The sequence below is a fragment of the Xenopus laevis genome, chromosome 5S (genome assembly GCF_017654675.1).
Source record: "Xenopus laevis strain J_2021 chromosome 5S, Xenopus_laevis_v10.1, whole genome shotgun sequence".
In the NCBI taxonomy this organism is placed as follows: domain Eukaryota; kingdom Metazoa; phylum Chordata; class Amphibia; order Anura; family Pipidae; genus Xenopus; species Xenopus laevis.
This window is the reverse complement of record NC_054380.1, coordinates 106,257,707-106,281,986: the sequence shown is the minus strand read 5'-3', so window position 1 is coordinate 106,281,986 and position 24,280 is coordinate 106,257,707. Positions and strand designations below refer to the sequence as shown.

Here is a 24,280-nt window from a genome sequence, read left to right as displayed (position 1 = left end):
TGAGCAACATGTTGCCCACCAACCCCTTTGGTGTTGCTCCCAGTGGCCTCAAAGTTTTGGTTGCATGAAAACCAAGTGTACTGCCAAACAGAACCTCCTGTAAGCTGCCAGTCCAAATAGGGGCTACCTAATAGCCAATCACAGCACGTATTTGGCATCTCCTTGGACTTTTTTAATGCTTGTGTTGCTCCCCAATTACGTTTACATTTGAATGTGGCTCACGGGTAAAAAAGGTTGGGCACCACTGCTTTACAGTATCCAACCGATTGGCACTGCTAATGAACAAAATCAAGCAGTAAGAAATCCCATGAAGGAAATTGACTTAGCTTTGTGTTACTGTAAAGTTCTGTAGATAAGTCACATGGATCAATTAGTCATTTATTTCCCTAAACAAATTCACTTCATTATTAAAAACTGTAATCCTCAGATATCCATCCTCTCCAACTGCTGAAATTCATCATCGTCTTTTTATTGCAGGGCTATCATTTATATTGTAACATATTGGATATGGGAGCGAGTGTAGTTTTTTTTTCCTGCAAAATTAATGTTTTAAAAGAAAATCATGTAAACATAAAATAAACCCAATAGGATAGTTTCCAATTAGGATTAATTATATCTTAGTCGGGATCAAGTACAAGCTACTGTTTACAGAGAAAAGGGAAATCGCTTTTTAAAAAAATTGGATTATTCTGATAATATGGAGTCTATAGGCGATGGCCTTTCTGTAATTCAGAGTTTTCTAGATAAATGGTTTCCGGATAACGGACCTGTACTACAAATACATGCCCGGAGAAAAGAATTTAGAAGAGGAACACATGATCACATCAAATGAGCGTCTATAGACATACCCCGGGATGGTGCCGTTTTCTGTTCACAGGAGCACTGGCATGAGATATTGGTCCCCTATTATAATCACTTATTACCCTTACAATAAAGTGTTGCTGGTCACGCAATTATTGGGCTATTGGCCTGTAAATGCCAGGATTGAACCAGATACTGTGCTACTCTCGTAAGAGATTTGCATTATGCTTTTAAGTGGTTGAGGGAGATTTTCTTATGGAGAAATTCAGTGATGGAACTACAGGATCCATAAAAGAAAGGTTTGAATTCCAAGGTGGGAGTGAGTGGTGTCAGTGGAATGAATGAACAAAAGGAGACACAAGTAGAGAGATGTGAGGTGCAAAGGAGTGAAGGCCCTTGGCAGTTATCGGAAGGATTTTTGTAGGTTATCCTTTTTCTTAACAAGGAGTCACGATTTGGATTTTAAGAGGAGTAGCAGGTTTTTCCTTTAGTGGGAACAGGACGATTGTAGCACCAAAGTTAATTCACTGGGTAGAACAAAAAGATTGCATAAAAATATGAGGAACTAAAGCCATTTTTTTTAACACAATCACTTTATTTCAGGGACTCAAAAGTAATTGGACAAATTAAAAAACTGAAAATAAAATGTTCATTTCTAATACTAGGTTGAAAACCCTTTGCTGGCAATGGCAGCCTGAAGTCTTGGACATCACCAGATTCTGTGTTTCCTCCTTTTTAATGCTCTGCCAGGCCGAATTTTAGTCTTCAACAAGTGAAATGCAGCTCAATTGGGTTCAGATTAGGTGACTGACTTGGCAATTCAAGAATATTCCACTTCTTTGCTTTAATAAACTCCTGGGTTGCTTTGGCTGTATGTTTTGGGTCATTATGAAACGCCTCCCAATCAATTTGACTGCATTTAGCTGGATTTGTGCAGACAGTGTCTCTGAACACCTCAGAATTCATTTGGCTGCTTCTGTCCTGTGTGACATCATGGATAAACACTAGTGTCCCAGTGCCACTGGCAGCCATGTACGCCCAAGCCATCACACTGCCTCCGCCATGTTTTATAGATGATGTGGTATGCTTTAGATCATGAGCTGTTTAACGCCTTCGCTATACTTTTTTCTTGCCATCATTCTGGTAGAGACTGATCTTTATTTCATCATTTTTTTTTAGCAAAGTCCAATGTAGCCTTTCTATTCTTGATGCTTATGAGTGGCTTGCATCTTGCAGTGCACCCTCTGTATTTACTTTCATGCAGTCTTCTCTTTATGGTAGAGTTCACCAGTGCTTTCTTGCAGGTATTGCTGGGATTCGAGCCAGGGACCTTTGGGTTTCTGGCTCGATGCCTTAACCATAAGGCAGGTGAGCAGCCTGTAGGGTTGCTTGCTATATGTTACCTGGCCTCTGCAGCCTCAGCCCAGCTGCAGCCTGTTTGGCCACTACAGCCCCAGGCTAGCTGCTGCCTGACTAGTTGCAATCAGCCAATCATGGCTGACTCTGCCCTATTTAAGGCCAGCCCTTAGAACACTCCTTGCCGGAGCATTACATGGTCTCCCTAGTACTGTGGCAGTGCCCCTAACTAGGTTGTTCAAGCTCTTGCCCTTTTCCTTGTTATTTCTCCTTGCCTTGGTCTGCCTGTCCTTGTCTATCTTGCTTTACCCTACCTCGTTCCTTCCCAGCCTTGACCTTGATCTGACCCTTGCCTTGCCTGTTCTCATTTCCTATTTCACCTTGTACCTTTCCCTGACTTCACCTTGTACCGACCTTGCCTTGCCTTGCCTGTTCCTGCTTCCTGTCCTGTTCTGCCTTGAACCCTGTCTTATAGCTTCCCTTGTCTCTCTCTCACTCTCCAGCGCTATCCGCTCCTCTTGCTATTCTGCTCCACACTACTCTCGCTTTTCAGTCTACGCACCGTCCAGTCTCCTCCTCTTGGTCTGCCCCCAATCCACGCCCTCATCGTCCTGTCCAGTCTGGTCCTGACCTTCGTCTGCTCCGTCCTGCTTCACTCTGCATCTGTTCCAGTCCGACTACACCCTTTTCTCCCTGTTCCTGCCTTTCCCTTTGTGTTCTGTGGACACAGCCAGTCCCTGCCTAAAGGACTCGCCTTCTCCCTTCAGTCTCTGCAGCGCCCCCTACCTAATCCTTGACACTTTCTCAGGATGTACCAAACTGTAGATTATGCCACTCCTAATATTTTAGCAATTTCTTGGATGGGTTTTTTCTTCCATATACAAGCACCCCCCCCCCCCTCAAATCAACTCCAGTGCTTTTAACTGCTTCATTGATAATGACATAACAAAGGAATTGCCCACACCTGCCCATGAAATAGCCTTTGAGTCAATTGTCCAATTACTTTTGAACCGCTGAAATGAAGTGAATGTGTTAAAAAAGGCTTTAATTCCTCACATTTTCATGCAATCATTTTGTTCAACCCACTGAATTAAAGATGAAAGCCTGTAGTTCAACTGCATCTGAGTTGTTTCATTTAAAACTCATTGTGGGAATGTACAGAACCAAATTAAAAAAAAAAAAAGTTGTCTGTCCAAATGTTTATGGACTAACTGTATGAACACTTGGTTCTTTATAGGCTCTTTACAAGGCATTCTGTACTGGTCTTTCTGATTATATTTTATATTCATTTATTTCTAAAATGTGCCTTTTCCCTAATAAATGCAAAGGGTTTGTTTACATATTCACTTCTGTCTGGTATTGGGCATTTCCCATTTCTATTTTAAGACTTAATACATTGTATTTATTACAAACTCTGTACAGCCTTGGCTAAGCATAGCAAACTTAAATTGTGACTAGGATAGGTTATTGGTTCTCCTTTCGCTGATGGTTCCATTTCAGATGTCCGTAAGATACTTGGAGTTAATGTGACATCAGTCATTGAGGGCATTCTTGATTCATTCAGATTATATCAGATTGCACATTACTTTAATCATTTTCAGCCCATGTAACTCTAAATAGTACAAAGAAATGGTATGGAGCTATATAGTGGCATAACCTATAAACAATGGACAGCTACATATAGTTATGAGGTACAACAATCTGTATTTAAGGAGGGTGTTTGTGCTTTTGTTTGGGATTGAGATTCTGTATTATAACCCCTGTAACACTTGTCCAGAGCCGGGCCAAGCTGGCCTGATGCCCTAGGCAACCTATCGGGCAACCTCACCCCTCTCTCCCAGGGGCCAAACAATTGTATAATAACAGTTTCAATTAAACTCCGTTGCATTTAGAATATAAAGTGAATTAGTAAACACATCTCATAGACACTATTCAGTAGAGAGGTATACTGTACATGTATATTGCAGATTTGGGCTTCTAATGTGAAATGTAGAGATGCTTCTTATGGTCTAATGTCTACCTGATGTGTGCATTGATTCACTTGATATACAGCGGGGAAAATAAGTATTGAACACCTCAACGTTTTTCTCAGTAAATATATCTCTAAGGGCTCTTACTGATGAGCGTTTTCACCTGCACTCCCCTGCGTTCCGTTTTTCTGAGTTCAGCCACAGGGGAGCGCAGGAATAGACGCATTACATTTTTTTCAATGGGGCTGTACTCACACAGGCGCGTGTAGGCGCCGAATGCAGGTTGAGATGCAACATGCTGCATTTTTCCTGCGTTCGGCGCCTACAAGTGCCTGTGTGAGTACAGCCCCATTGGAAAAAATGTAATGCGTCTATTCCTGCGCTCCCCTGCGGCTGAACACAGAAAAACGGAATGCAGGGGAGCGCAGGTAAAAACGCTCGTCAGTAAGAGCCCTAATAGGGATTTTGACATGAAATTTACACCAGATGTTGGTAACAACCCAAGTAATCCACACATACAAAGAACTCAAAACAAATAAGTCCATAAGTTATGTGTAATAAAGTGGAATGACAGAGAGAATAAATATTGAACACATGAAGAAAAGGAGGTGCAAAAAGCCATGGAAAGCCAAGAAACCTGCTGAAATTTGTCAAATTAATATCAGCTGGTTTAGGCCTAATTGATGGCCTATAAAAAGGTTTCTCATTACCAAGAAGCATCTCATGATGGGTAAAGGCTAAAATCTCTCAAGACCTTCTCAACCTTATTTTAGCAGAAATATATTTACTGAGAAAAACATTGACGTGTTCAATGCTTATTTTCCCTGCTGTACCTATACTTCTGAAATTGTATGCAATTTTTCTTTCATTTTATGGTACATGTATGGGACCTGTTATCCAGAATACTCCGGACCTGGAGTTTTCCCAGCAAAAGTGATCTTTCCGTAATTTGGATCTTCATGCCATAAGTCTACTTGAAAATCATGTAAATATGAAATAAACCCACTAGGCTGGTTCTGCTTCCAACAAGGATTAATTATACTGTATATTAGTTAGGATCAAGTACAAGGTACTATTTTATTAACACAGAGAAAAAGGAAATCATTTTTAAAAAGTTGGATTATTTGATTATAATAGAGCCTGCAGGTCTACAAGTCTGAAATTTAATGCTTTCTGGATAACGGATATGGGATAATGGATCCCATACCTGTATTTAATATTTTCTACAGTATGAAAGGGTGCCCTCTTTCTATTCATAGTTTTACTGACTGGCAAATGCATCTTTTGTATTGACAGAAGCTTATGTGGGGGTCAATGGAATAGGCTCCACATTTGAATAAAAAATGTTTTCTTATTATTTCAGGTGTTTTGATGCCACTAGTATAATGGTGACATTCAGGATGTGTGTTGCCTTGATGAAACCATTCTGCAGCCTACTGGCATTCTGTGCTTTAGGTGTGCTTCATCTGGCGCCCGTACAAGCAGATGTCACAGCAGTAAGTACAACAACATCCATTTTCCTCCATTTGCAAATACATTTGCTGCAGTTAAGATTATAATATCACATTTTTGCTCTAACATTGTAATAAAAGGAGTGAACCTTTATTTATTAGTTTTATTAATTACAGGATCAATAATTAAACTAGGGATGCACAGAATCCTGGATTTGGTTTGGGATTCGGTCCAGGATTGGGCCAAATCCTTGTGCATGGCTGAACTGAATCCGAATCCTAATTTGCATATGCAAATTAGGTGTGGGAAGGGAAATCGCATGACTTTTTGTCACAAAACAAGGAAGTAAAAAAAAATGTTCCCACCTTTTCTTTTCCCGTCCTTAATTTGCATATGAAAATTAGGGTTCGTGTTCGGCCGAATCTTTCACAAAGGATTCTGGGATTCGGCTGAATCCCCAAAAAGCGGAAGAGAATAGAAGTAAGAGAATCAAATAGATTTACTTATCTTTGTATGATTGTAGTTACAAGAATCGCCAGTTCAACATTAATTTAACACAAATCGGGGATCTCCCACAACCTCTGGTGCATGACCTTCAGGTTCCCGATAATCAAACGATGATACAAATGTCCTGGCACTCCTTCAGGAGTCCAAGGTGAAGCTCCTGATGTTAAGAGGGGACTCCCTTTTATACCAGAGTTCTTTGAAAACCACAACCCAAGTGCTGACTTGTGCAATCTTGTGTGCCGGCAGGTTGCACAAGCGATCGCTCACAATCCGCATTTTTGCCGCAACTGACCGGCAGGAAGAAGAGCAGGGTGCGGATCTGGGCCAACTGGGCCCACTAGAGCCTGGGGGCTTTGAGAATGAAGCTCTGAAATCCCTAAGGAAGTGCAACATGTTTTTATGTGTAGGTTGGTGTGATGCATAGGCTCAGCCCATACCATTATCACATCTGCACAGCAGGTAGATTGGTAAATATGGATAATCCATATATGCATTAATATTATGATGTGCAATCTTATGTAAAGATTAACAGTCTATGCACGTCAATTTATTATTTTTTTTTTCTTTTGTAGTATGCAGCTGACAATGTATCTCTGACCTTTGATGACCTACCAGCTCGTTTTGGATATAGGATCCCTGGTGACGGATTAAAGGTACGATGACAGTACGATGACTGTTTTTATGATAATAATTATTGCATTGGATATAAAAGATATCGCTACTGTTCTGTGTCTTTTAACCCAGAGGGATATATTTCTTTTTTGAGTAAAGTGTATAGACATATTTATCACAAGAGGGTCACATTTCTAAATGTTCAGTGTAAAAGATATGCCACTACGATGTCTCTAACTGAAAGTTAAACATATTAAACTGTAGCAAAACCTCAACAACTGAAAGAAGGAATTTGTGAGGTTTGTAGAGTTCAATGATGCAAGATTTTCCTGTTTTTTAGTTTAGTTCTATAACCATGTCAGACAGTGACACCCACATCAAGCAGCATAATCATGATGCTGCCAGCTAAAAACACATTTTTTATTGTTCTGAATAAAATTGCTCTGATATTTAACATGTGAAAATATACTCCTTATACACATACAGCAGATATTTTATGCTGTCCCTTGTTCCTTTGCTATTTGTGTACACATTCATCAGATTTGACTTGTAATGCATCAAAAATGTAAGACTTTAGCTGTACAGTCTTTCCTGGTTACGAAGAACTGCAGAAACAAAAGGCTGACAAAGCATTTCCTGAAGTACAAATAGCAAATAAGGATCGACTTTTCCTTCCAGTACAGACTTTGTGGTTTGAGTCGTGCAAGAGACATAAGCAAAGACAGATGTGGTATTTGAGCATGGTCATTCCACACGGCGTATAAAAAGAAACATATACGTATATATTAGTAATGCTGCATTAGCTTTTCCATGATTGCATGGAATCATTTTTTTTTTTATTTTAGTAAAAATTTGTTATTTATACTTTCCATGTTATCCTGGAAATGTGTTTTCAGAAAGCGTTTGAATGGAAGGCTGAAGAGTGTATGTCTGGATATAGCAAGCAATTCCAGATACTGTAACTACTTTATGCATTTAATTATTTATCATTTTGAGCTGAAAATATCCCATTGTGGACGATAACAGCAATTAGTTAGTTCAAATAAAAAATATATGCAATTTGTCATGCCTGATTCATAGCATATAGGTATTTCTTTTCACTGAAGTCTTGTGTCCCACTGTGTATGCACCAAGTACCTTGAACCACTGCGTTGCTAATACTCTGTGCCACATGGCTTGTTGAGTGAGAAAGTTGTGACTTTGCCCTTTAAAGGGGATGTTCACCTTAGACCATATTCTACATTTAAATAGCCCCTGTGAGAAATAAACATTTTTGCAAATCATCTTTATTAATTTGAATGTTCTGTTTTGAAGCTACAGAACTTATAAGACATGGATCAGCCCTGCTAAAGCTTTCTCTTCTGTGCTCTCAGCTCTCTTTAGGGCATTTGCCAGGACTTGGCAGAGATCCAAACAAAAACCCCAAAAATCAAGCTGCAGTGGCATTGCGCATGCTTCCTTCTCCTGTTTCATTTGCATATCTTTGATGGGATTAGCTGGCAAGATTCAGCCAATAGCATAGTGAAATAAAAATAAAGCAGGAGAGGTGAGGCATGTGCAGTAACCAGATCAGTATTGGCTTCCTGTCTGGGCAGAATGGACTTCCGGTGTCAGATCCCAGCAGAGAGGTAGGAGAGAGCAGAGGGGAGAGACTTTTAGCAGCAGCTATCCTGGGTTTATTTGGTCTGTAGCTTCAAAACTATCCATTTAAAACTATTAATAAAGATACAATGCAAAAATGTCTCTTCTGACTGGGGCTAATGTCCCCCAAACATTTTAAATTTTTAACCAATATCTGCTTGGTACAGGGCCCCTTGCCCCCTTCTCAACTTCATAGTTATGTACTGGCTCTCAGAGTTGTGCAGCAGGGTTGACATCCACCATCTTTAGCCGCATCATGAATAGTATCGGGTCAGGCAGGTCCGGACTGAGATTCGGAATAGACACTGGAATTTTAAGTACACCGAGGCTCTTACAGCCTCCCCCCCCCCACACACAGGTCCATTAAATAGGAACTGTCTGTGGCATCACAGCAGCCCCTCTGGCATTTGCCAGAACCTACAGATTTCCACTCTTGGGGTCAGGTACCTGCAGAAAAAAAGCCAGTGTTTTTCGAATTGCACTTAGAACTTGCAGGTACGCATATGGTTGTGTGTCCTGTGTTGACATGTAATCTAATGTTAATTTTATAGTTTTTGAATTGTTAATACAAACTTTCTCCAACACTGCACAACCAGTGGCTGCAGCAAAATAATCCTTCAATGAGAATCCCAGTTTATCTGTTTAAATCTGGCTCCATGATCTTTGTCCCTGCCAATGGAGTTGTAGAGGCAAAAATAAAATCCAATACCAATCTGTTCACGGTCACCAACTGCTCTACAAGGAAACAAACCAAGCTGCTTGAGTTCTGCATGGCTGGGAAGAAAGGTGGGGGGAGGGGTTCCCCCTTGCTGTTTCAAAAGTATGACCTTTCCCTGCAGAGCAGTTAGGGACCGTCTGAAGTGTCTTATTCACAGCAGTCAGAGCAAGTAAAATGAAGGGGGAATTTCACTGCATACTATTAGGTTTCTTATAAAAACAGTACACATTTTCGAAAATAAAAGTATATTGGAGATAGGTCTATTTTTCATTAAAGAAAGTAAAAGTAGGATTTTATTTTTTTGCCTTTACATCACTTTTAACCTAAGTTTTTTGGGGGGTTTTTCACCCCCCCCCCCCAGCTTTCTGATGGTGGCACTTCTGATACACCATGGCAGCACTTCTGGTTTTCATGGTGGCCAGTGGGTAATGGGTCTGGTTGCACATAAAGCATTTGAAGGGCAGTTCGGGTATTAGGACTAAGTGGAGTGCAGGACTAGATTACAGTGAATGAACCTGTATAGGACTCCCTGGCAGGAATTGCTAACCTAAGAAAAGGCACACTGGCACACAAGCTGTGAATGCAGGTGAACACCTTGCAAAGTTTTATTACCGGAAGTGCAACGTTTCGTTTTTTGTTTTTTTTAGGAATTGCTAACCACCAGCATGCTCAATGGAAGCCAGGTGCTGATCAGCTACTACTCTGTGTGCTCCTGCTTGGCATGAGAGTGCTGTACAGAAATTTAGGGTTTTTAGGTTTGCCTTGATATTTACCTTTCTTATGCTGTATGGCAAGATTGTATTTCAGCTTCAGTTTCTGGTTTGGAAGTAACTCCTGTCTATTCTAGGCACCCCCCCCCCGCCCCCCAACAGGCCAGAATAGAAGTACTACACATAAACAATACTTGCATACAATGCAACTGACACAGAGGAAGGTAAACTCGGGATGCAATGGGCTAGGAATGGAGTCATAAAATATTCATAGATTTGTCACTCAGTATTGTTTTTGGCATAATAATGCAGATCTTCTCTTAAAATTAGTTTTTTTCCCCTAAATATTTCTCTGTACACGTTCCCCTTTAAGTGAAAACCTATACAAGTCTTTTTTATTTTCTGTATTCTTGTTTTTCTTATCAAGCAGCAACTGCAGTGGTGGAAGAATTAACATACTGGCTCTGCAGTGTATTTTGAGCAAATTAGCTAAATGGCCACTAGATGGGGATATACAGGCTTCATTGCACTAAACACATTATAATAAAAAAGGGGGAAATGTTCTGTTATTGCAATACTTTTCCCCTTTCATTAAATAACTGTATAGGCAAAAGAACAACATGGTGCTTATCTGTTTATCATGATTTGAATATCTGTATTGTGCAGCGATTGAAGTACTTAATTTGCCATGTGTTCTTAAAGGCATTTAATGGAAACTAGTAATAATGAGCCTGAACTATTTTTTGTTTAAATAATATGGTAATAGCATTGTGGCCTCCATAGGTAGAAAGTGGCAATGGGAGGGAAAACACATCTGAGGCATAGGGAGAACAATAAAAGAGAAAATGAGATTTAAGAGGGAACATGCGGAGTAGGGGAGCAGTGCAGTAGAGTGAATGTAATTTAAAGGGGTAATAATGAAATTTGAAAATATTTGGGTGGGGGCTGAGAATACAGGAAGGGAAAAGTGAGGAAATGGCTAGGATACTGAGCTGGAGTCATAGGATAAAGGGTTCATTATTAAGAAATGGAAATAGGATCATGGAGGACAGAGTGTAGGAAAACCCCTTCAATAAGGAAAATTAGAGGTGGGGGAAGCTCGAGGTCGATGACCATTTAAGAGAAGATTGAATGATGAGAAAAGAGATGAATGGGGAGAGGTAAAATAATTTTGTAGATTGGACCCCTGGCCCCAGTGGGAGCCATAAAGTTTCAAATTTGGATATGAACAAGAACTAACCTAATCTGTTAACCACAATATATACCAGGGGTCCCAATAGTTTTGTACTGTGAGCCACATTCAAATGTAAAAAGAGTTGGGAATCAACACAAGCGTGAAAAAGGTTCCTGGGGGGGTATCAGATAAGGCTGTGTTTGGCTATTTGGTAGACCCTATGTGAACTGGCAGCCTACAGAAAGCTCTGTTTGGCAGTACACCTGGTTTATATGGAACCAAAACTTGCCTCCAAGCCTGGAATTTAAGAATAAGCAACTGCTTTGAGGTCAATAAGAGCAACATCCAAGGGGTCGGAGAGCATCATGTTGCTCACAAGCCACTGGTTGGGGATCACTGATAGATATCATGGACTAACATGGACAACACAAGGGACCGTTGCTAGTTCCTAAACATGGGATTTTACAAAAAAACATTGATTTACTCCCAAATAACTTATCCTGTGTTGTATGTTCAACACCATTTTGCCTGTTGTTTTTCAGGGATACTTAGTGACCGCCAAGCCAGAGAATGCATGTCAACCAATATCTCCACCACCAGTCTTGCGAGACAACACATCTAGAGTTTTCATTGTACTCATCAAGCGATTGGAATGTAACTTTGACCTCAAGGTAAGAGATAACTAAACTAAAGTCACAAGAATGTGTGTGAACGATTCCCAGGGAATTTTTTTTTTTTTTTTTTTAAATATATTTCTTTGTGAAAAGCAAGAACTTGTATAATGTTACATTGTCTGTTACCAGTATACATAGCCACTAAAAGAAACACTGTTGAATGCTAGTTTTAAAAGTGTGCATGATGATACTCATACATTTTCTGTGAATGTATTTTGAATGTAGAGCTGGTTGTTAGGTGTAAGTGCTCTTCAGCATGTTGGCATGATGTGTGTTAAAGGGATACTGTCATGGGGAAAAATGTTTTTTTTTTTTTTCAAAATGCATCAGTTAATAGTGCTGCTTCAGCAGAATTCTGCACTGAAATCTGTTTCTTAAAAGAGCAAACAGATTTGTTTAGATTTAATTTTGAAATCTGACATGGGGTTAGACATATTGTCAGTTTCCCAGCTGCCCCCAGTCATGTGAATTGTGCTCTGATAAACTTCAGTCACCCTTTACTGCTGTACTGTAAGTTGGAGAGATATTACCCCCCTCCCTTTCCCCCCCAACAGACTAACAACAGAACAATTGGAAGATAACCAGATAACAGCTCCCTAATACATGATAGCAGCTGCCTGGTAGATCTAAGAACAGCACTCAGTAGTAAAATCCAGTTCCCACTGCAATACATTTAGTTACATTGAGTAGGAGAAACAACAGCTTGCCAGAAAGCAGTTCCATCCTAAAGTGCTGGCTCTTTCTGAAAGCACATGACCAGGCAAAATGACCTGAGACGGCTGCCTACACACCAATATTACAACAACAAAAAAATACACTTGCTGGTTCAGGAATTTAATTTTATATTGTAGAGTGAATTATTTGCATTGTAATTTAGAAATAAAAGCTACATCATAAAAATCATGACAGAATCCCTTTAAGTAGATTGAAGTAGATTGGCCATAAATAGTTCACCAGAGTGTTACATACCTAAGCACATATTTTACATTTCATTTCCATTCTAATTAGCGCACTTGTGATTATGAAAGAATAAACATACCAAGACTTTAAGGACAAAGACAAATGTCTTAAGATACAAGGCGTGATGGAACAGGCTCATATGCTGGGAGCAGGGGCTCTTTTTGCCAAGACCCTGGTTTATGACAGATTGGCTGGTTACTTAGTGGCCTGTACCCCAGGCAACAGTACAGAAATAGTAAATTGCAGGGGCGTGATTCTGCAAACAGCCTTGAATAAGACAAGGAGTTCTTTATATTACCAGCTCTGCAAAGAGCAGTTTAAGCAGAAACCTTCATTTTGCTAGGCACACTAATATAAACAAGCTGTGGATAGCCTTATTATTCATGTATTTAATTGGAAGGGAACAATGTGTTCATTTGATTGCTGCTTTCTCCTCCATACCCTAGAATAGATATGTGTTTGTGTGCATATAAGCATAAATATATTTATCTAATTTATTGAATTGGGTTACATTTCTTTCACGTGAGAGCAACTATTTCAGTTGCTAGTGACCATTTAAAATACCTTGTTAGGCACCTTAGAAGCCCTAACATGTGAGTGTGGCTATTTAATAATAACCATGCCCCCCTGGCCACTCCCACATTTATACTTACACCCGCACACAACACTTGCATACCTCTTTAATACAATTGATCTATGTGCTTCCTTCTATTTTAGATTCAGAGTAAAATAACAGGAGAGAATTGAAACAGTGCTGCAGTGAAGGGAATAAGAATTCTTAGTCTTAGAGCAATGACTCCTACACGATGTATTGATTCGCTAAGGTTTAACAGTCTTGTTTGTTAATTAGTTTGGCTGCTTTATTTTGTTCTGCCAGCACAAGTGGACTCCCTACCTGTATGCCTACAGTCACATCACATTTTGCTTTCAGTCACTGCCACCTGCTATAAAATTGACACAAAAATAAAAATCAAAGATTCTAGTTCATATTTATATAACACAGGGCAATTGAGTGGCTCATGGGAAAAAATTACACATTCGGTTTGGATTATATGGATAGAATTGAGTCTATTGGAGACAACCTTCCTGGATAACTTGGTTTCCGGATAACAGATCCCATGCCTGTACTCATATTTTAAAGGGTATGTGTATTAGTAACATAAACCATTAGTTTCTTATATTACAGATGGCAATATAATACATACCTTACACTTAAAGGGATTCTGTCATGATTTTTATGGTGTTTTGTTTTTATTTTTAAATTCAATGTTTTACATTAAAAATAATTCTACCATACATGTGTATTTGTTTTTAGCTGTAATATTGGTGTGTAGGCAGCCATCTCAGGTCATTGTGCCTGATCATGTGCTTTCAGAAAGAGCCAGCACTTCACAATGGAACTGCTTTCAGACAGAATATTGTTTCTCCTACTCAGTGAAACTAGAGAAGTCTTGGTGGGACACGGATTTTTAATACTGAGTGCTATTCTCATATCTGCCATTAGGTGGGACATGGGAGCATTTTTAGCAATGCAGGTGTCAAGGGTCTGTTATCTGGTTACCTTCATATTGTTCTGCTGAGAGGCTGCTGTGGGATGATATCCCTGCAACCTGCATTGCATCAGTGAAGGGTGAATTTATTAGAGCCAAAGTCACATGACTGGGGGCACCTGAGAAACTAACAACATGTCTAGCTTCATACCAGATTTCAAATGTAAACATAAAAAAATCTGTTTGCTTTTTTAATAAAAAATAAAAAAAAAAGATTTTGGTGTAGGATTCTGCTGGATCAGCATTATTAACTTTTTGAAATTAATTATTTTTGGGAAAAAAAAACATGTTTTCCCATGACAGAATCCTTTTAAGTAATGGCCATGGCCATGTTTTATTAAACCAGACCACAGCCAAAGGCAGAAGTATTCACATGGTTTTATACCAGCAGAACACTGTGCCCATGATTTTATTTCTCCGTTCCATTAAACTCATATCTGCTAAACCTCTCTTGGAGTTGTTTGTGCAACCCTTACAGTAAAACAAGAGGGATAGTTAAGTCAGGCTCATACTTTATAAGGGTTGGAATGTTTCTGCTCTTCAGGCTGATTCGTGTATAAATCACATGTATTCCCTATTAATGTTCTGCGTGAGTGCAGTGCTGTAAGGTTAGGCTATTGCAGTAATAGTCAAACATGCATTGTCTGGCAATGCTCACTTATAACACAGCCTAAAATGGAAAATATGATGCCACAAAAAAATTGGGAAAATTCATTTGCTTTCTGTAAGTTGATCTGTACGTCCTTGTAATATAAAATAAAGCCACTTTCAGAGTGCTCCGGAGAGGCAACTGACTGGTTATTTCTGCTGTAGAGAGAGCAGCCTTGTGTATGGCAGTTGGTGTTAGAGGTTATAATAGAACTTGGAGAAGAGAAGGAAACATAAGATTTATTAAAAAGCCAGCCAGTGCCTCCATTACGTAGAAATCTTGCTTAAAGGAGAAGGAAAGCTACGGAGGCATTTTATTGGCAATAGATTAGCTGCAATAGTGCAAGATAGAATGCTATATTTATTCTGTAGAATGTTTTACCATACCTGAGTAAAAAGCTCTAGAAACTCTTGTTTGTTTAGGATAGGAGCTGCAGTATTAATGTGGTGTGACATCACTTCCTGCCTGAGTCTCTCCCTGCTCTGGGCTCAGATTACAACAAGAAGGGATGGGGGGGGAAGAGGATCAAACTGAGCATGCTCTTGCAGAGTATGGCACACACACAGGGAGCATAGGGCTAGCAGAGTATGGCACACACAGGGAGCATAGGGCAGGCAGACAATGGCACACACAGTGAGCGTAGGGCAGGCAGCATACAGCAGGAGACAGGGAAACCTATCAGGACTCTTAAATGGACGGTTCATACTGTGCTACATACAGTTGCACAATGCTGGTGCCTCCATCAGTTTGTGAACAGGTGAACAATGTGGGCACTTTCAGTCTGGGTCTGAGGTGTGAACAGTACAGGGCTTTAGAGGTTTGAACAATAGAGGTGTTACAGATGTGAACAATGCAGGAGCATACTGTTTGATGTGTAAACAATGCAGGGGCCAGTTCATATAAGTACTGATAAATTTTAAAGCTTACTTACACAATTTAAAGCTTACTTACACAAGGCTATCACAGCAGGCAGACTTTCATGTGAGGGGGCCACACAAGGGGGTATCCAGCCTTAGGCCGCCAGTTGGACAGCCCTGCCCTAGAGGCACATACTTAGATGTGGGATATACTACTGATTGTACAATAGGAAGCTCTGTAATGTGCTCTTACCCTCCTGTTTAGACTGCAGCAAAATACATGCGTACTCATGCAAATCATCAGCCTCTGACCATGAAACGGAATGCTGATTCCTTGTATGCGCAGAAAATTACATTTATGGTGGAAGTCAGGACAGTGCTGAAGGCTCTTTAAACTGCTCAAAGAATTTCTCACTTGAAACCCCTGGGTTTGAACCTGGCTCTTTCCACAGAACCATATCTTAGGTTTGGTGCATCCCTACTTATATCAAGCACTACAAGGGATTTCAGGTGCATAGTCGTTTGCTTAGCTGATGAAGGCAGCTGTATCTTCTCTACATGCAATTTTTACAGCAAAGTTACATCATACTGAGTCCTCCAGAGATAGTTGCTGCACATAATTGCTTGAGGAGGCATTTTTGCACGATTACATGAGTAAACCATTTTACCAGTAGTGATTCCCATTAACTTTAATATATAAAGGTATTTTCAGCATGTTTTATCACACACTGGAGAGGCTTTAGCAAAGGCAACAAATCATCCCAAGCGCCATTACCCTCAATACGCGGTTACATATATAGTGCAACTTTTTCTGTACACATCCATTAAAATATTTTGAATTTAAAGTCTTTTTTAGATGTTGTATTTGTTTATTCTTTTTCTTATTACATTTTTTTCCACTATGCAAAGTGAGATTTTTGGCAGAGGCCCCCTTTAAATATCAATGATTAGTCAATTGGAAATATATTTAAAAAGGGATTACAATCTCACCTTGGCGATTATAGACCAGTAAGTTTGAAATCTGTGTTGGGCAAATTATTTGAAGGCTTGTTTAGGGATCACATTCAAAATATTGTCTTTGTGAATGGCATTATGAGCAGCAATCCGCATGGCTTTATAAAGGATAGGTCACGTCTGATAGCTTTTTATGATGATGTAGGAAGTTTTCACATGGATAGGAAACTAACAACCACCCTCTGTACCTGACCCTGTGGCCGTTGTTGCACGAATAAAAAGTTTTTTTCACATATCGGAGTGCTGCTGCAATTGTTTATCTACGTGTATAGAACCTGTGCAGAGAGGAGTCCAGCGTGCACCCGAGACTACAAACAGTGAGTTGTGTGAGTGTGGCACTTTACCTCTTGACTTTGACCCTGTAGTCAATGGTACATTCTCTACTTGGAGTAAGGTTCTTAGTGGGGTCCCTCAGGGCTCGGTATTGGGTCCACTTTTATTTAACTTGTTCATTAATGACTATGGGGAGGGTGTTGTAAGTAATATATCAGTGTTTGTAGATGACACAAAACTATCCAGCCCAATTAATTCCATCCAGGATGTGGCATCCTTGCAACAGGATCTTGACAAACTGGCAATTTGGGCAGCTAAGTGGCAAATGAGATTCAATGTTGATAAATGTAAAGTCATGCACCTGGGATGTAAAAATATCCACTTATACCCTTAATGGGACTGCACTGGGCAAATCCATAATTGAAAAGGTCATTGGAGTCCTTGTAGATGATAAACTTGGCTGTAGCAAGCAATGCCAGTCAGCAGCATCAAGGGCAAATAAGGTCTTGAGCTGTATTAAAAGGGGCATAGAGTCACGGGAGGAGGGGGTCATTCTTCCTTTTTATAGAGCACTGGTAAGGCCCCATCTAGAATATGCCGTACAGGTTTGGTCTCCATCACTCAAACAGGACATTATTGTATTAGAGAGGGTGCAGAGAAGGGCAACTAAGCTGTTAAAAGGTATGGAAAATCTTATGAGGAAAGACTGGACAAGTTGAGTATGTTCACGCTGGAGAAGATGGGCTTAAGGAGTGATTTGATAACTATGTATAAATATATAAGGGGATCATATAATAATCTCTCTGTCTCTAATGCTTTATTTACCAGTAGGTCTTTCCAGCTGACACAAGAGCACCCATTCCGATTAGAAGAAAGGAAGTTTAAATATTCAAAAGAGTAGAATTCCCTACCTAAATCAGTCGTGATGGTGGAAACATTAAAAGCTTTTAGAAGGGGTTGGATGACTTTTTAGCAAGTGAGGGAATACAGGGTTATGGAAGATAGCTCATAGTACAAGTTGATCCAGGGACTGGTCCAATTGCCATTTTGGAGTCAGGAAGGATTTTTTTACCCCTCTGAGGCAAATTGGTGAGGCTTCCTCTGGATCAACTAGCAGTTAGGCAGGTTATATATAGACTTAAATGGTTGAACTTAAGGCACCTGTGTCTTTTTCCAACCTAACTTACTATGTGTAAGTGTATCACCAAATTTGACTAAATTAAGAAAATTCATAAAAATGCAATTTTATCCCTAGGTATAAGTAAACTGGTTAAATTTAAAACTTGCCGACGTAAGAGCATTATACAAACATATTTTCAGTCTAATCTGTTTCATTATTTTATCCTGCATAATTGTCAGGTGATTTGGACAGTGACCTATAATCTGGAAAGACTTAGATGGCCTGTGTTTTCTGATGTGATGCAAAAGCAATAAGGAGCGAATACACAGAGATGTGTGTATTATGCATCTCACAGCACCCTAGATACCATATGTTTTATGTAACTCTTTTTAATCTGAAATGCTTTGGAACTCTCTCTTGCCTCTTGAGATGCTAAATTATACCCATAACCTCCCTGGAGAACATTAGAGCTCAACAGATTGCTTCTCAGAAATGTGTTCAGGCATAAGGCTTATAATAATCTTCCCATTGCAAAACTTTCTCTTATTTTTACATCACTAGAGCTATCCTAGCAGAACATCATTTATGAAGAGGCCATCGATTAGACCAGGAAGCCTCTTTGCATGGAATGTAGACTATACCTAATCGCATAACTAAAGCTTACTAGACCCCAGTCTGCAAAGTGGTATTATAGTGAAAGGCATTATGAGAGGTTAGTTGGTTAAAGTCAAGAAAGTAGTATCATAGCCAGAGACATAAGAAGTTATTTAGCCCAAGACGGGAAACTAGTATCATAGCTAGATGCATAATTGGAGGTTACTTAGCTGGGGAAGAAATATTATAGCCCAAGGCATAACAAGAGATTATAAATTGAATTTTGCCAGAGAAGTATCTAGATGTTAGATGTATAGATTCTTTGATATGCCACCAGCTCTAGCTTCAGCTGTAGTCATGTAATTACACTTCAGTGGGCCTCTTGCTGTCCTCTTTAAAGATTCTTTCCTTCAGAAACGTTCCCCAAAATCTGTATTTACGGTATTTTATGATATGGTACAGGTATGGGACCAGTTACCCAGAATGCTTGGGACCTGGGGTTTTCCGGATAATGGATATTCTGTAATTTGGATTTTTATACCTTTAACTCTACACGAAGATCATGTAAACATTAAATAAATCAAATAAACTGGTTTTGGATTAATTATATATTAGGTTGGATCAAGTACAAGGTACTGTTTTATTATTACAGTGAAAAAATAAATAATTTTTAACATTTTGGATTATTTTATTATAATGCAGTCTATGGGAGACGGCCTTCCCATAATTCGGAGCATTCTGGATAACGGATTTCATGCCTGTATACGAATCTTGTAGATGATTGGCTTTCGTCGCCAGAAGATTAGAGGCTGTTATAGCATTCAATGGAGGAGCAATTTCATATTAACACCATTAGTTCTGGAATAGGAGTTTGGATGGATACTTTTGACTATATAGTGTATTGTCGTTTCCTTGTAGTGTTTGTTCCTTTCAGAACACATTGTTAAAGCAGGTAGGTAAATCACCGATTTAAAACGTCCACAAAATATTGTCTACTGGTATAGTATGAATTATCTGCAATGATGGTTCAGTACCTTGGGTTTTTCCAAACAAGGGATCTTTCGATAAATAGCAAAATAGCTGTTTAGAAATTTCAATTTGAATACTTGTAAAGCTTGTGTGTCCCTGGTTAACGATTTAATAAAGGGGTAGTTTATCATATAACAAAAAGTTTTTAGTATGACATAGACAATGGTTTGCTAAGATAATGTAAACATTTTCCTTTTTTTATTCTTGTGTTTTTTTTAAATAATTATTTACATGTTCTGTTGGGTAGCTGTCAGGCTTGGAATTTTAACAAAAGCAGGTAGAAAGTCAGCATGGAAGATGAATATGAGAAAAAAAACAATACAGGTATAGGATCCCTTATCCGGAAACCCGATATCCAGAAATCTCCCATAGACTCCATTTTATCCAAATTTTTTAAAATGATTTCCTTTTTCTCTGTAATAATAAAACAGGACCTTGTACTTGATCCCAACTAAGATATAATTAATCCTTATTGGAAGCAAAACCAGCCTATTGGGTTTTTTTAATGTTTAAATTAATTTCTAGTAGACTTAAGGTATGAAGACCCAAATTACGTAAAGATCCGTTATCCGGAAAACCCCAGGTCCCGAGCATTCTGGATAACAGGTCCCATACCTGTATTAGAATAGTAAATATGGAGCCTTGATGTCTGCCAGAAAGAAAAGAAACAGGAAGCTAATAATTGAAACTATATTATCACAGTGAAAACAAATACAATTCCAATCAGCGTTTCTGTTTTATAAAGTTATACATTTATAATGTATTAGAAGTTTATTTAATAAATATTTTCTGAATCAGGGCTCTGTAGGTAATGGTATTACTGTATTTCTGAGTCTTCTCAATCCCATACCTTAAAATGTGACACTTGTAATCCTTATAAGCTCCGGTTCCATGAATGGCTTCATTTCCAAATCAAAATTTCACAAGCGTCAGGGTTGTGCCATGAACCATTTACTGTACAAAATGCATAATACAGGCCATTGGGATACGTTTTTTACTTGGATAGAAATGTACCATTGAGCAACAAATAGGTTATCCCTGAATCTCAAACACTTTAACGCATTCATGGAGTCCATTAATAGACTTTATGCAGCATTGCTTCTGTATTGTAAGATCTCCCAGGCCTTTGTCATGCTCCATATCCGTGTGTGCTCCTAGTTTTCAAGGTTTGCCTTTCATCCTCGCCCAGGATTTCAAGCAGTCGTACAAAAGAAACGGCAGCTGTTAGAAAAAGTTTGTCTATGAGTATAAAGATCCCTGTGGGCTCTGGAAGCTATCCATTCATAAATCCTATTTATCTACTCCGGAATCTTAACAAAGGCAGATCCACCCAATTAAACTTTTAAGAATAAATTAAAATTCATACATAAAATTACTATTATATTTTTTGTATTCTTGGGCAAGTACCAATGGAATCATTTTGAAGCACAGTACTGCTTTTCCTGTTGACAATGATGGTTTATATTTGATATTTGATTATAGTCTGAACTAGTGTATAAATGATAAAGTATTAAAGTGAAAACTTACTCACTCATTGTAGTACAGTGCCTTGCTTGACTCAGCTCATTATTCCTGTGCTGATCTCAATCTACGAGGTGTCTCAGAATGACTGAAATGCTGGACAAGGGATTTGGAATGCTGAAAATTACTAGTCAACTGCTGCAATCTATAATGGCCTGTCAAAAAAAGGGCCAAACGTTGGAATATAGCCCCCAGCTCAAAAGGGCACATAAGTCAAGTCCTAAAAAATATATTCCAAAACATTCTTTCAAAGTTAATTTTTTTTTACTCTTTATTCAGCATAATTATTAAAAAGTAGGCATACAGACCAATTGATGGCGGACTTGATTTGGAATGCTGAACCTTCAACTAAATGTATTTGAAGCCACCACGTGTGTTAATGGGCTGACTCTCAAAGGCACAGTGACTTACATCCTAATTGCTTTTACTTTATTAATTCTTATATCTTCAGTGTGCATAGATGCTTCAATCATTTCTTCTCTTTCTATCTCAGTAACTCGGTCAGGGCTATTTTAGTGCATGAATAGGGTGGCGTACTTTATTACAAGCGGTGGTGGCAAAATTCTTGCTAGACTTGGAAATTCTAGGTCTATATTTCTAGGTTGTGAAATGGGAAATGCTGTAGGTCAGGGATCCCCAGCCTTTTGAACCTGTGAGCAACATTCAGAAGTAAAAGGAGTTGGGGAGTAACACTACCATGAAACATGTTCTTGGGGTGCCAAATAAGTGCTGTGATTGGCCATTTGGTAACCCCTATGTGGATCATTAATCTACATTGAGGCTCTGGTTGGCAGTGCATCTGGTTTTTAAGACTGGAATTCAAAAATAAGCTCCTGCTTTGAGGCCACTGGGAGCAACATCCAAGGGGTTGGAGAGCAATATGTTGCTCACAAACTACTGGTTGGGGATCACTGCTGTAGGTTAATATATGTCAGATATTGTAGCCTACATGACAAAGATACAACAAAAGTCTCCTCACATATTGTTTACCCCATGGTATCCATCCATATGTGTGAATCCTACATTCAAACAATCATTTAGCTGGTAAGATTGTTTGCAAAGTAGCGACATAATCTGGCTGTGTATGGGCAAGCTTTCAAAATTTAGTAATGGGTGGAGGGCACACCAATTCAGCAAATGCTGTAGGTAAACAGTGCAAGAGGTGCAAACATCAAAAGGGTACCCCTACAATGGGTACCCCACAACGTAACAATATATAGATAGGTATGCACACTCAAAAGAAGGCAAGTATGGTATATTTAAAATAAAGTTTTACTTGTTTATGCAAATAATACACACAAAGCCACAATAGTAGGCCTGTATAATACAATACATAAGCTTACATGGTATATACCTAACGTTTAAACATAGCCACAATTACATAACAGTAAACAGTAAGTATTACAATTATACAGCAAGGAGCAGATACACCTACCACCAGTATGAGAATGGCCCCAACGTTTCGGCGTAAGCCTTTGTCAAGGGGATAATCTGGCTGTGTATGGCAAGCTTTCAACCCTTTTATTGTAACAGAATAGCCTGGAATGTTATATACGTAAACAAAATAAAGACTGGTCTGAATCAGCCCAGGACCCAAGACCTTGATATCATGATGACGCAGTATGTATTTAGCAGTAACACATTTATTAAGACTTGAGCTTGTGGTCATATTTGTCCGTTATATACTGAGTGATTATCCCGCTTATGTAGCTAGACAGTGGCTTTAGTTAACAATCAGTAACGTGTAAAAGCAAAGTTCATTGTGATTAAACATTTAAGCTGAATAAAATAGACCATGGAGGTCCAATTCGTGTTGTTTTGGGTTTCATAAGCTATAAGAATAACGTGCAAAAAAATGATGTGCCATTGCAGGTGCTGAATGCCCAGAAAGCCGGCTACAAGGCTGCTGTTGTTTACAATGTGGACTCCGATGACCTTATCAGCATGGGATCTAATGATGGTATGTACTCACTTTATACTCTTCTACAACATACAATATAAGAATTCTATTGCTTCATTATACATTTTACAAAGGGATTAAGTTTTACCTGCACATTTCTTGCAGCCTAGGATGTCATAACTTCCCTGAAAAACACAGGGAAATAAGAGCCTCCATTATGTGCCTTGAAGCAATTATTTTAAAATATATGCTGTCGTAACTGCAGAGAACAACATGCAAGTATTAAAATTTGGATTTTGTTGTTAATTACAGTTGATATTTTGAAGCAGATAGACATTCCATCTGTGTTTATTGGGGAGTCTTCAGCACATTCTTTAAAGGAAGATTTCGCTTGGGAAAAGGGGTAAAGTATTCTCTTCATCTATTTTCCACCTGTGTATTAAGCAAACTCATCTATACAGAATTTTTTCTTTGCACACACACACACACAATCCAGATCACCTCCCCTTATGTTAAATTTTAGCTCATCTATAATTTATCAGACTATAGATGAGCTAAAATTTAACATAAGGGGCGGTGATCTGGATAGAAAATTGTTGTTAAGAGAAGCGTACTGGATTCATCAGTTAAAGACTACAGAACTATATGGGGGCATGAATAGGGAGTGGGAGATATCATGTGTTTACTGACCTGCCATTGGATCAGTCTTGTGTTGATGTCGCTAATATACTTGATCTAATTCTTTTTATTCCATTTATGAACTATGTTTAGGACCTATATTGACTTTTGTTACTATCCTGATGTTTATGGCTGTATTGTATTTGTAGCCATTATTGTTGCTTTTTAAATTTAATTAGCAGTAAGTGCTGGCAACAGTGATACATTGCTACATTGGTAGCTATTATTGTTGCTCCTTAAATGGAATCCATAAAAAGTGTCGGCAACATTGTTTAAAATAACAACCAGGAATGTTTCAAGTTAGAAATAGATCAATTGATGTTAATGGGTATGGAGATGCTCGCCCTACAAATCTAAGAGATTATGTATGTGATGACTATATGGGGTTAATGTGTTTTATTGGTGGGGTGCTTGCTTCTTTTTAAAGGGCATGTAAAAAATAAAATCCCATTTTTACTTTGTTTAATAAAATAGAAACCTATCTCCAATATACTTTAATTGAAAAATGTGTACCGTTTTT

The 24,280-nt window shown here is 38.8% G+C and overlaps 1 protein-coding gene across 1 annotated transcript in view; it reads left to right on the top strand.

Annotated features, from left to right (window-relative positions):
- Positions 1-24,280, top strand: part of rnf13.S (ring finger protein 13 S homeolog) — a 43,052-nt gene that overhangs the window by 9,668 nt on the left and 9,104 nt on the right. The window contains exons 2-6 of the mRNA XM_018265771.2: positions 5,491-5,623; positions 6,659-6,739; positions 11,484-11,612; positions 23,055-23,142; positions 23,395-23,485. Coding sequence (XP_018121260.1) covers positions 5,513-5,623; positions 6,659-6,739; positions 11,484-11,612; positions 23,055-23,142; positions 23,395-23,485 — 500 coding nt within the window. The 5' untranslated portion in view covers positions 5,491-5,512. The remainder of the gene's footprint in view (positions 1-5,490; positions 5,624-6,658; positions 6,740-11,483; positions 11,613-23,054; positions 23,143-23,394; positions 23,486-24,280) is intronic.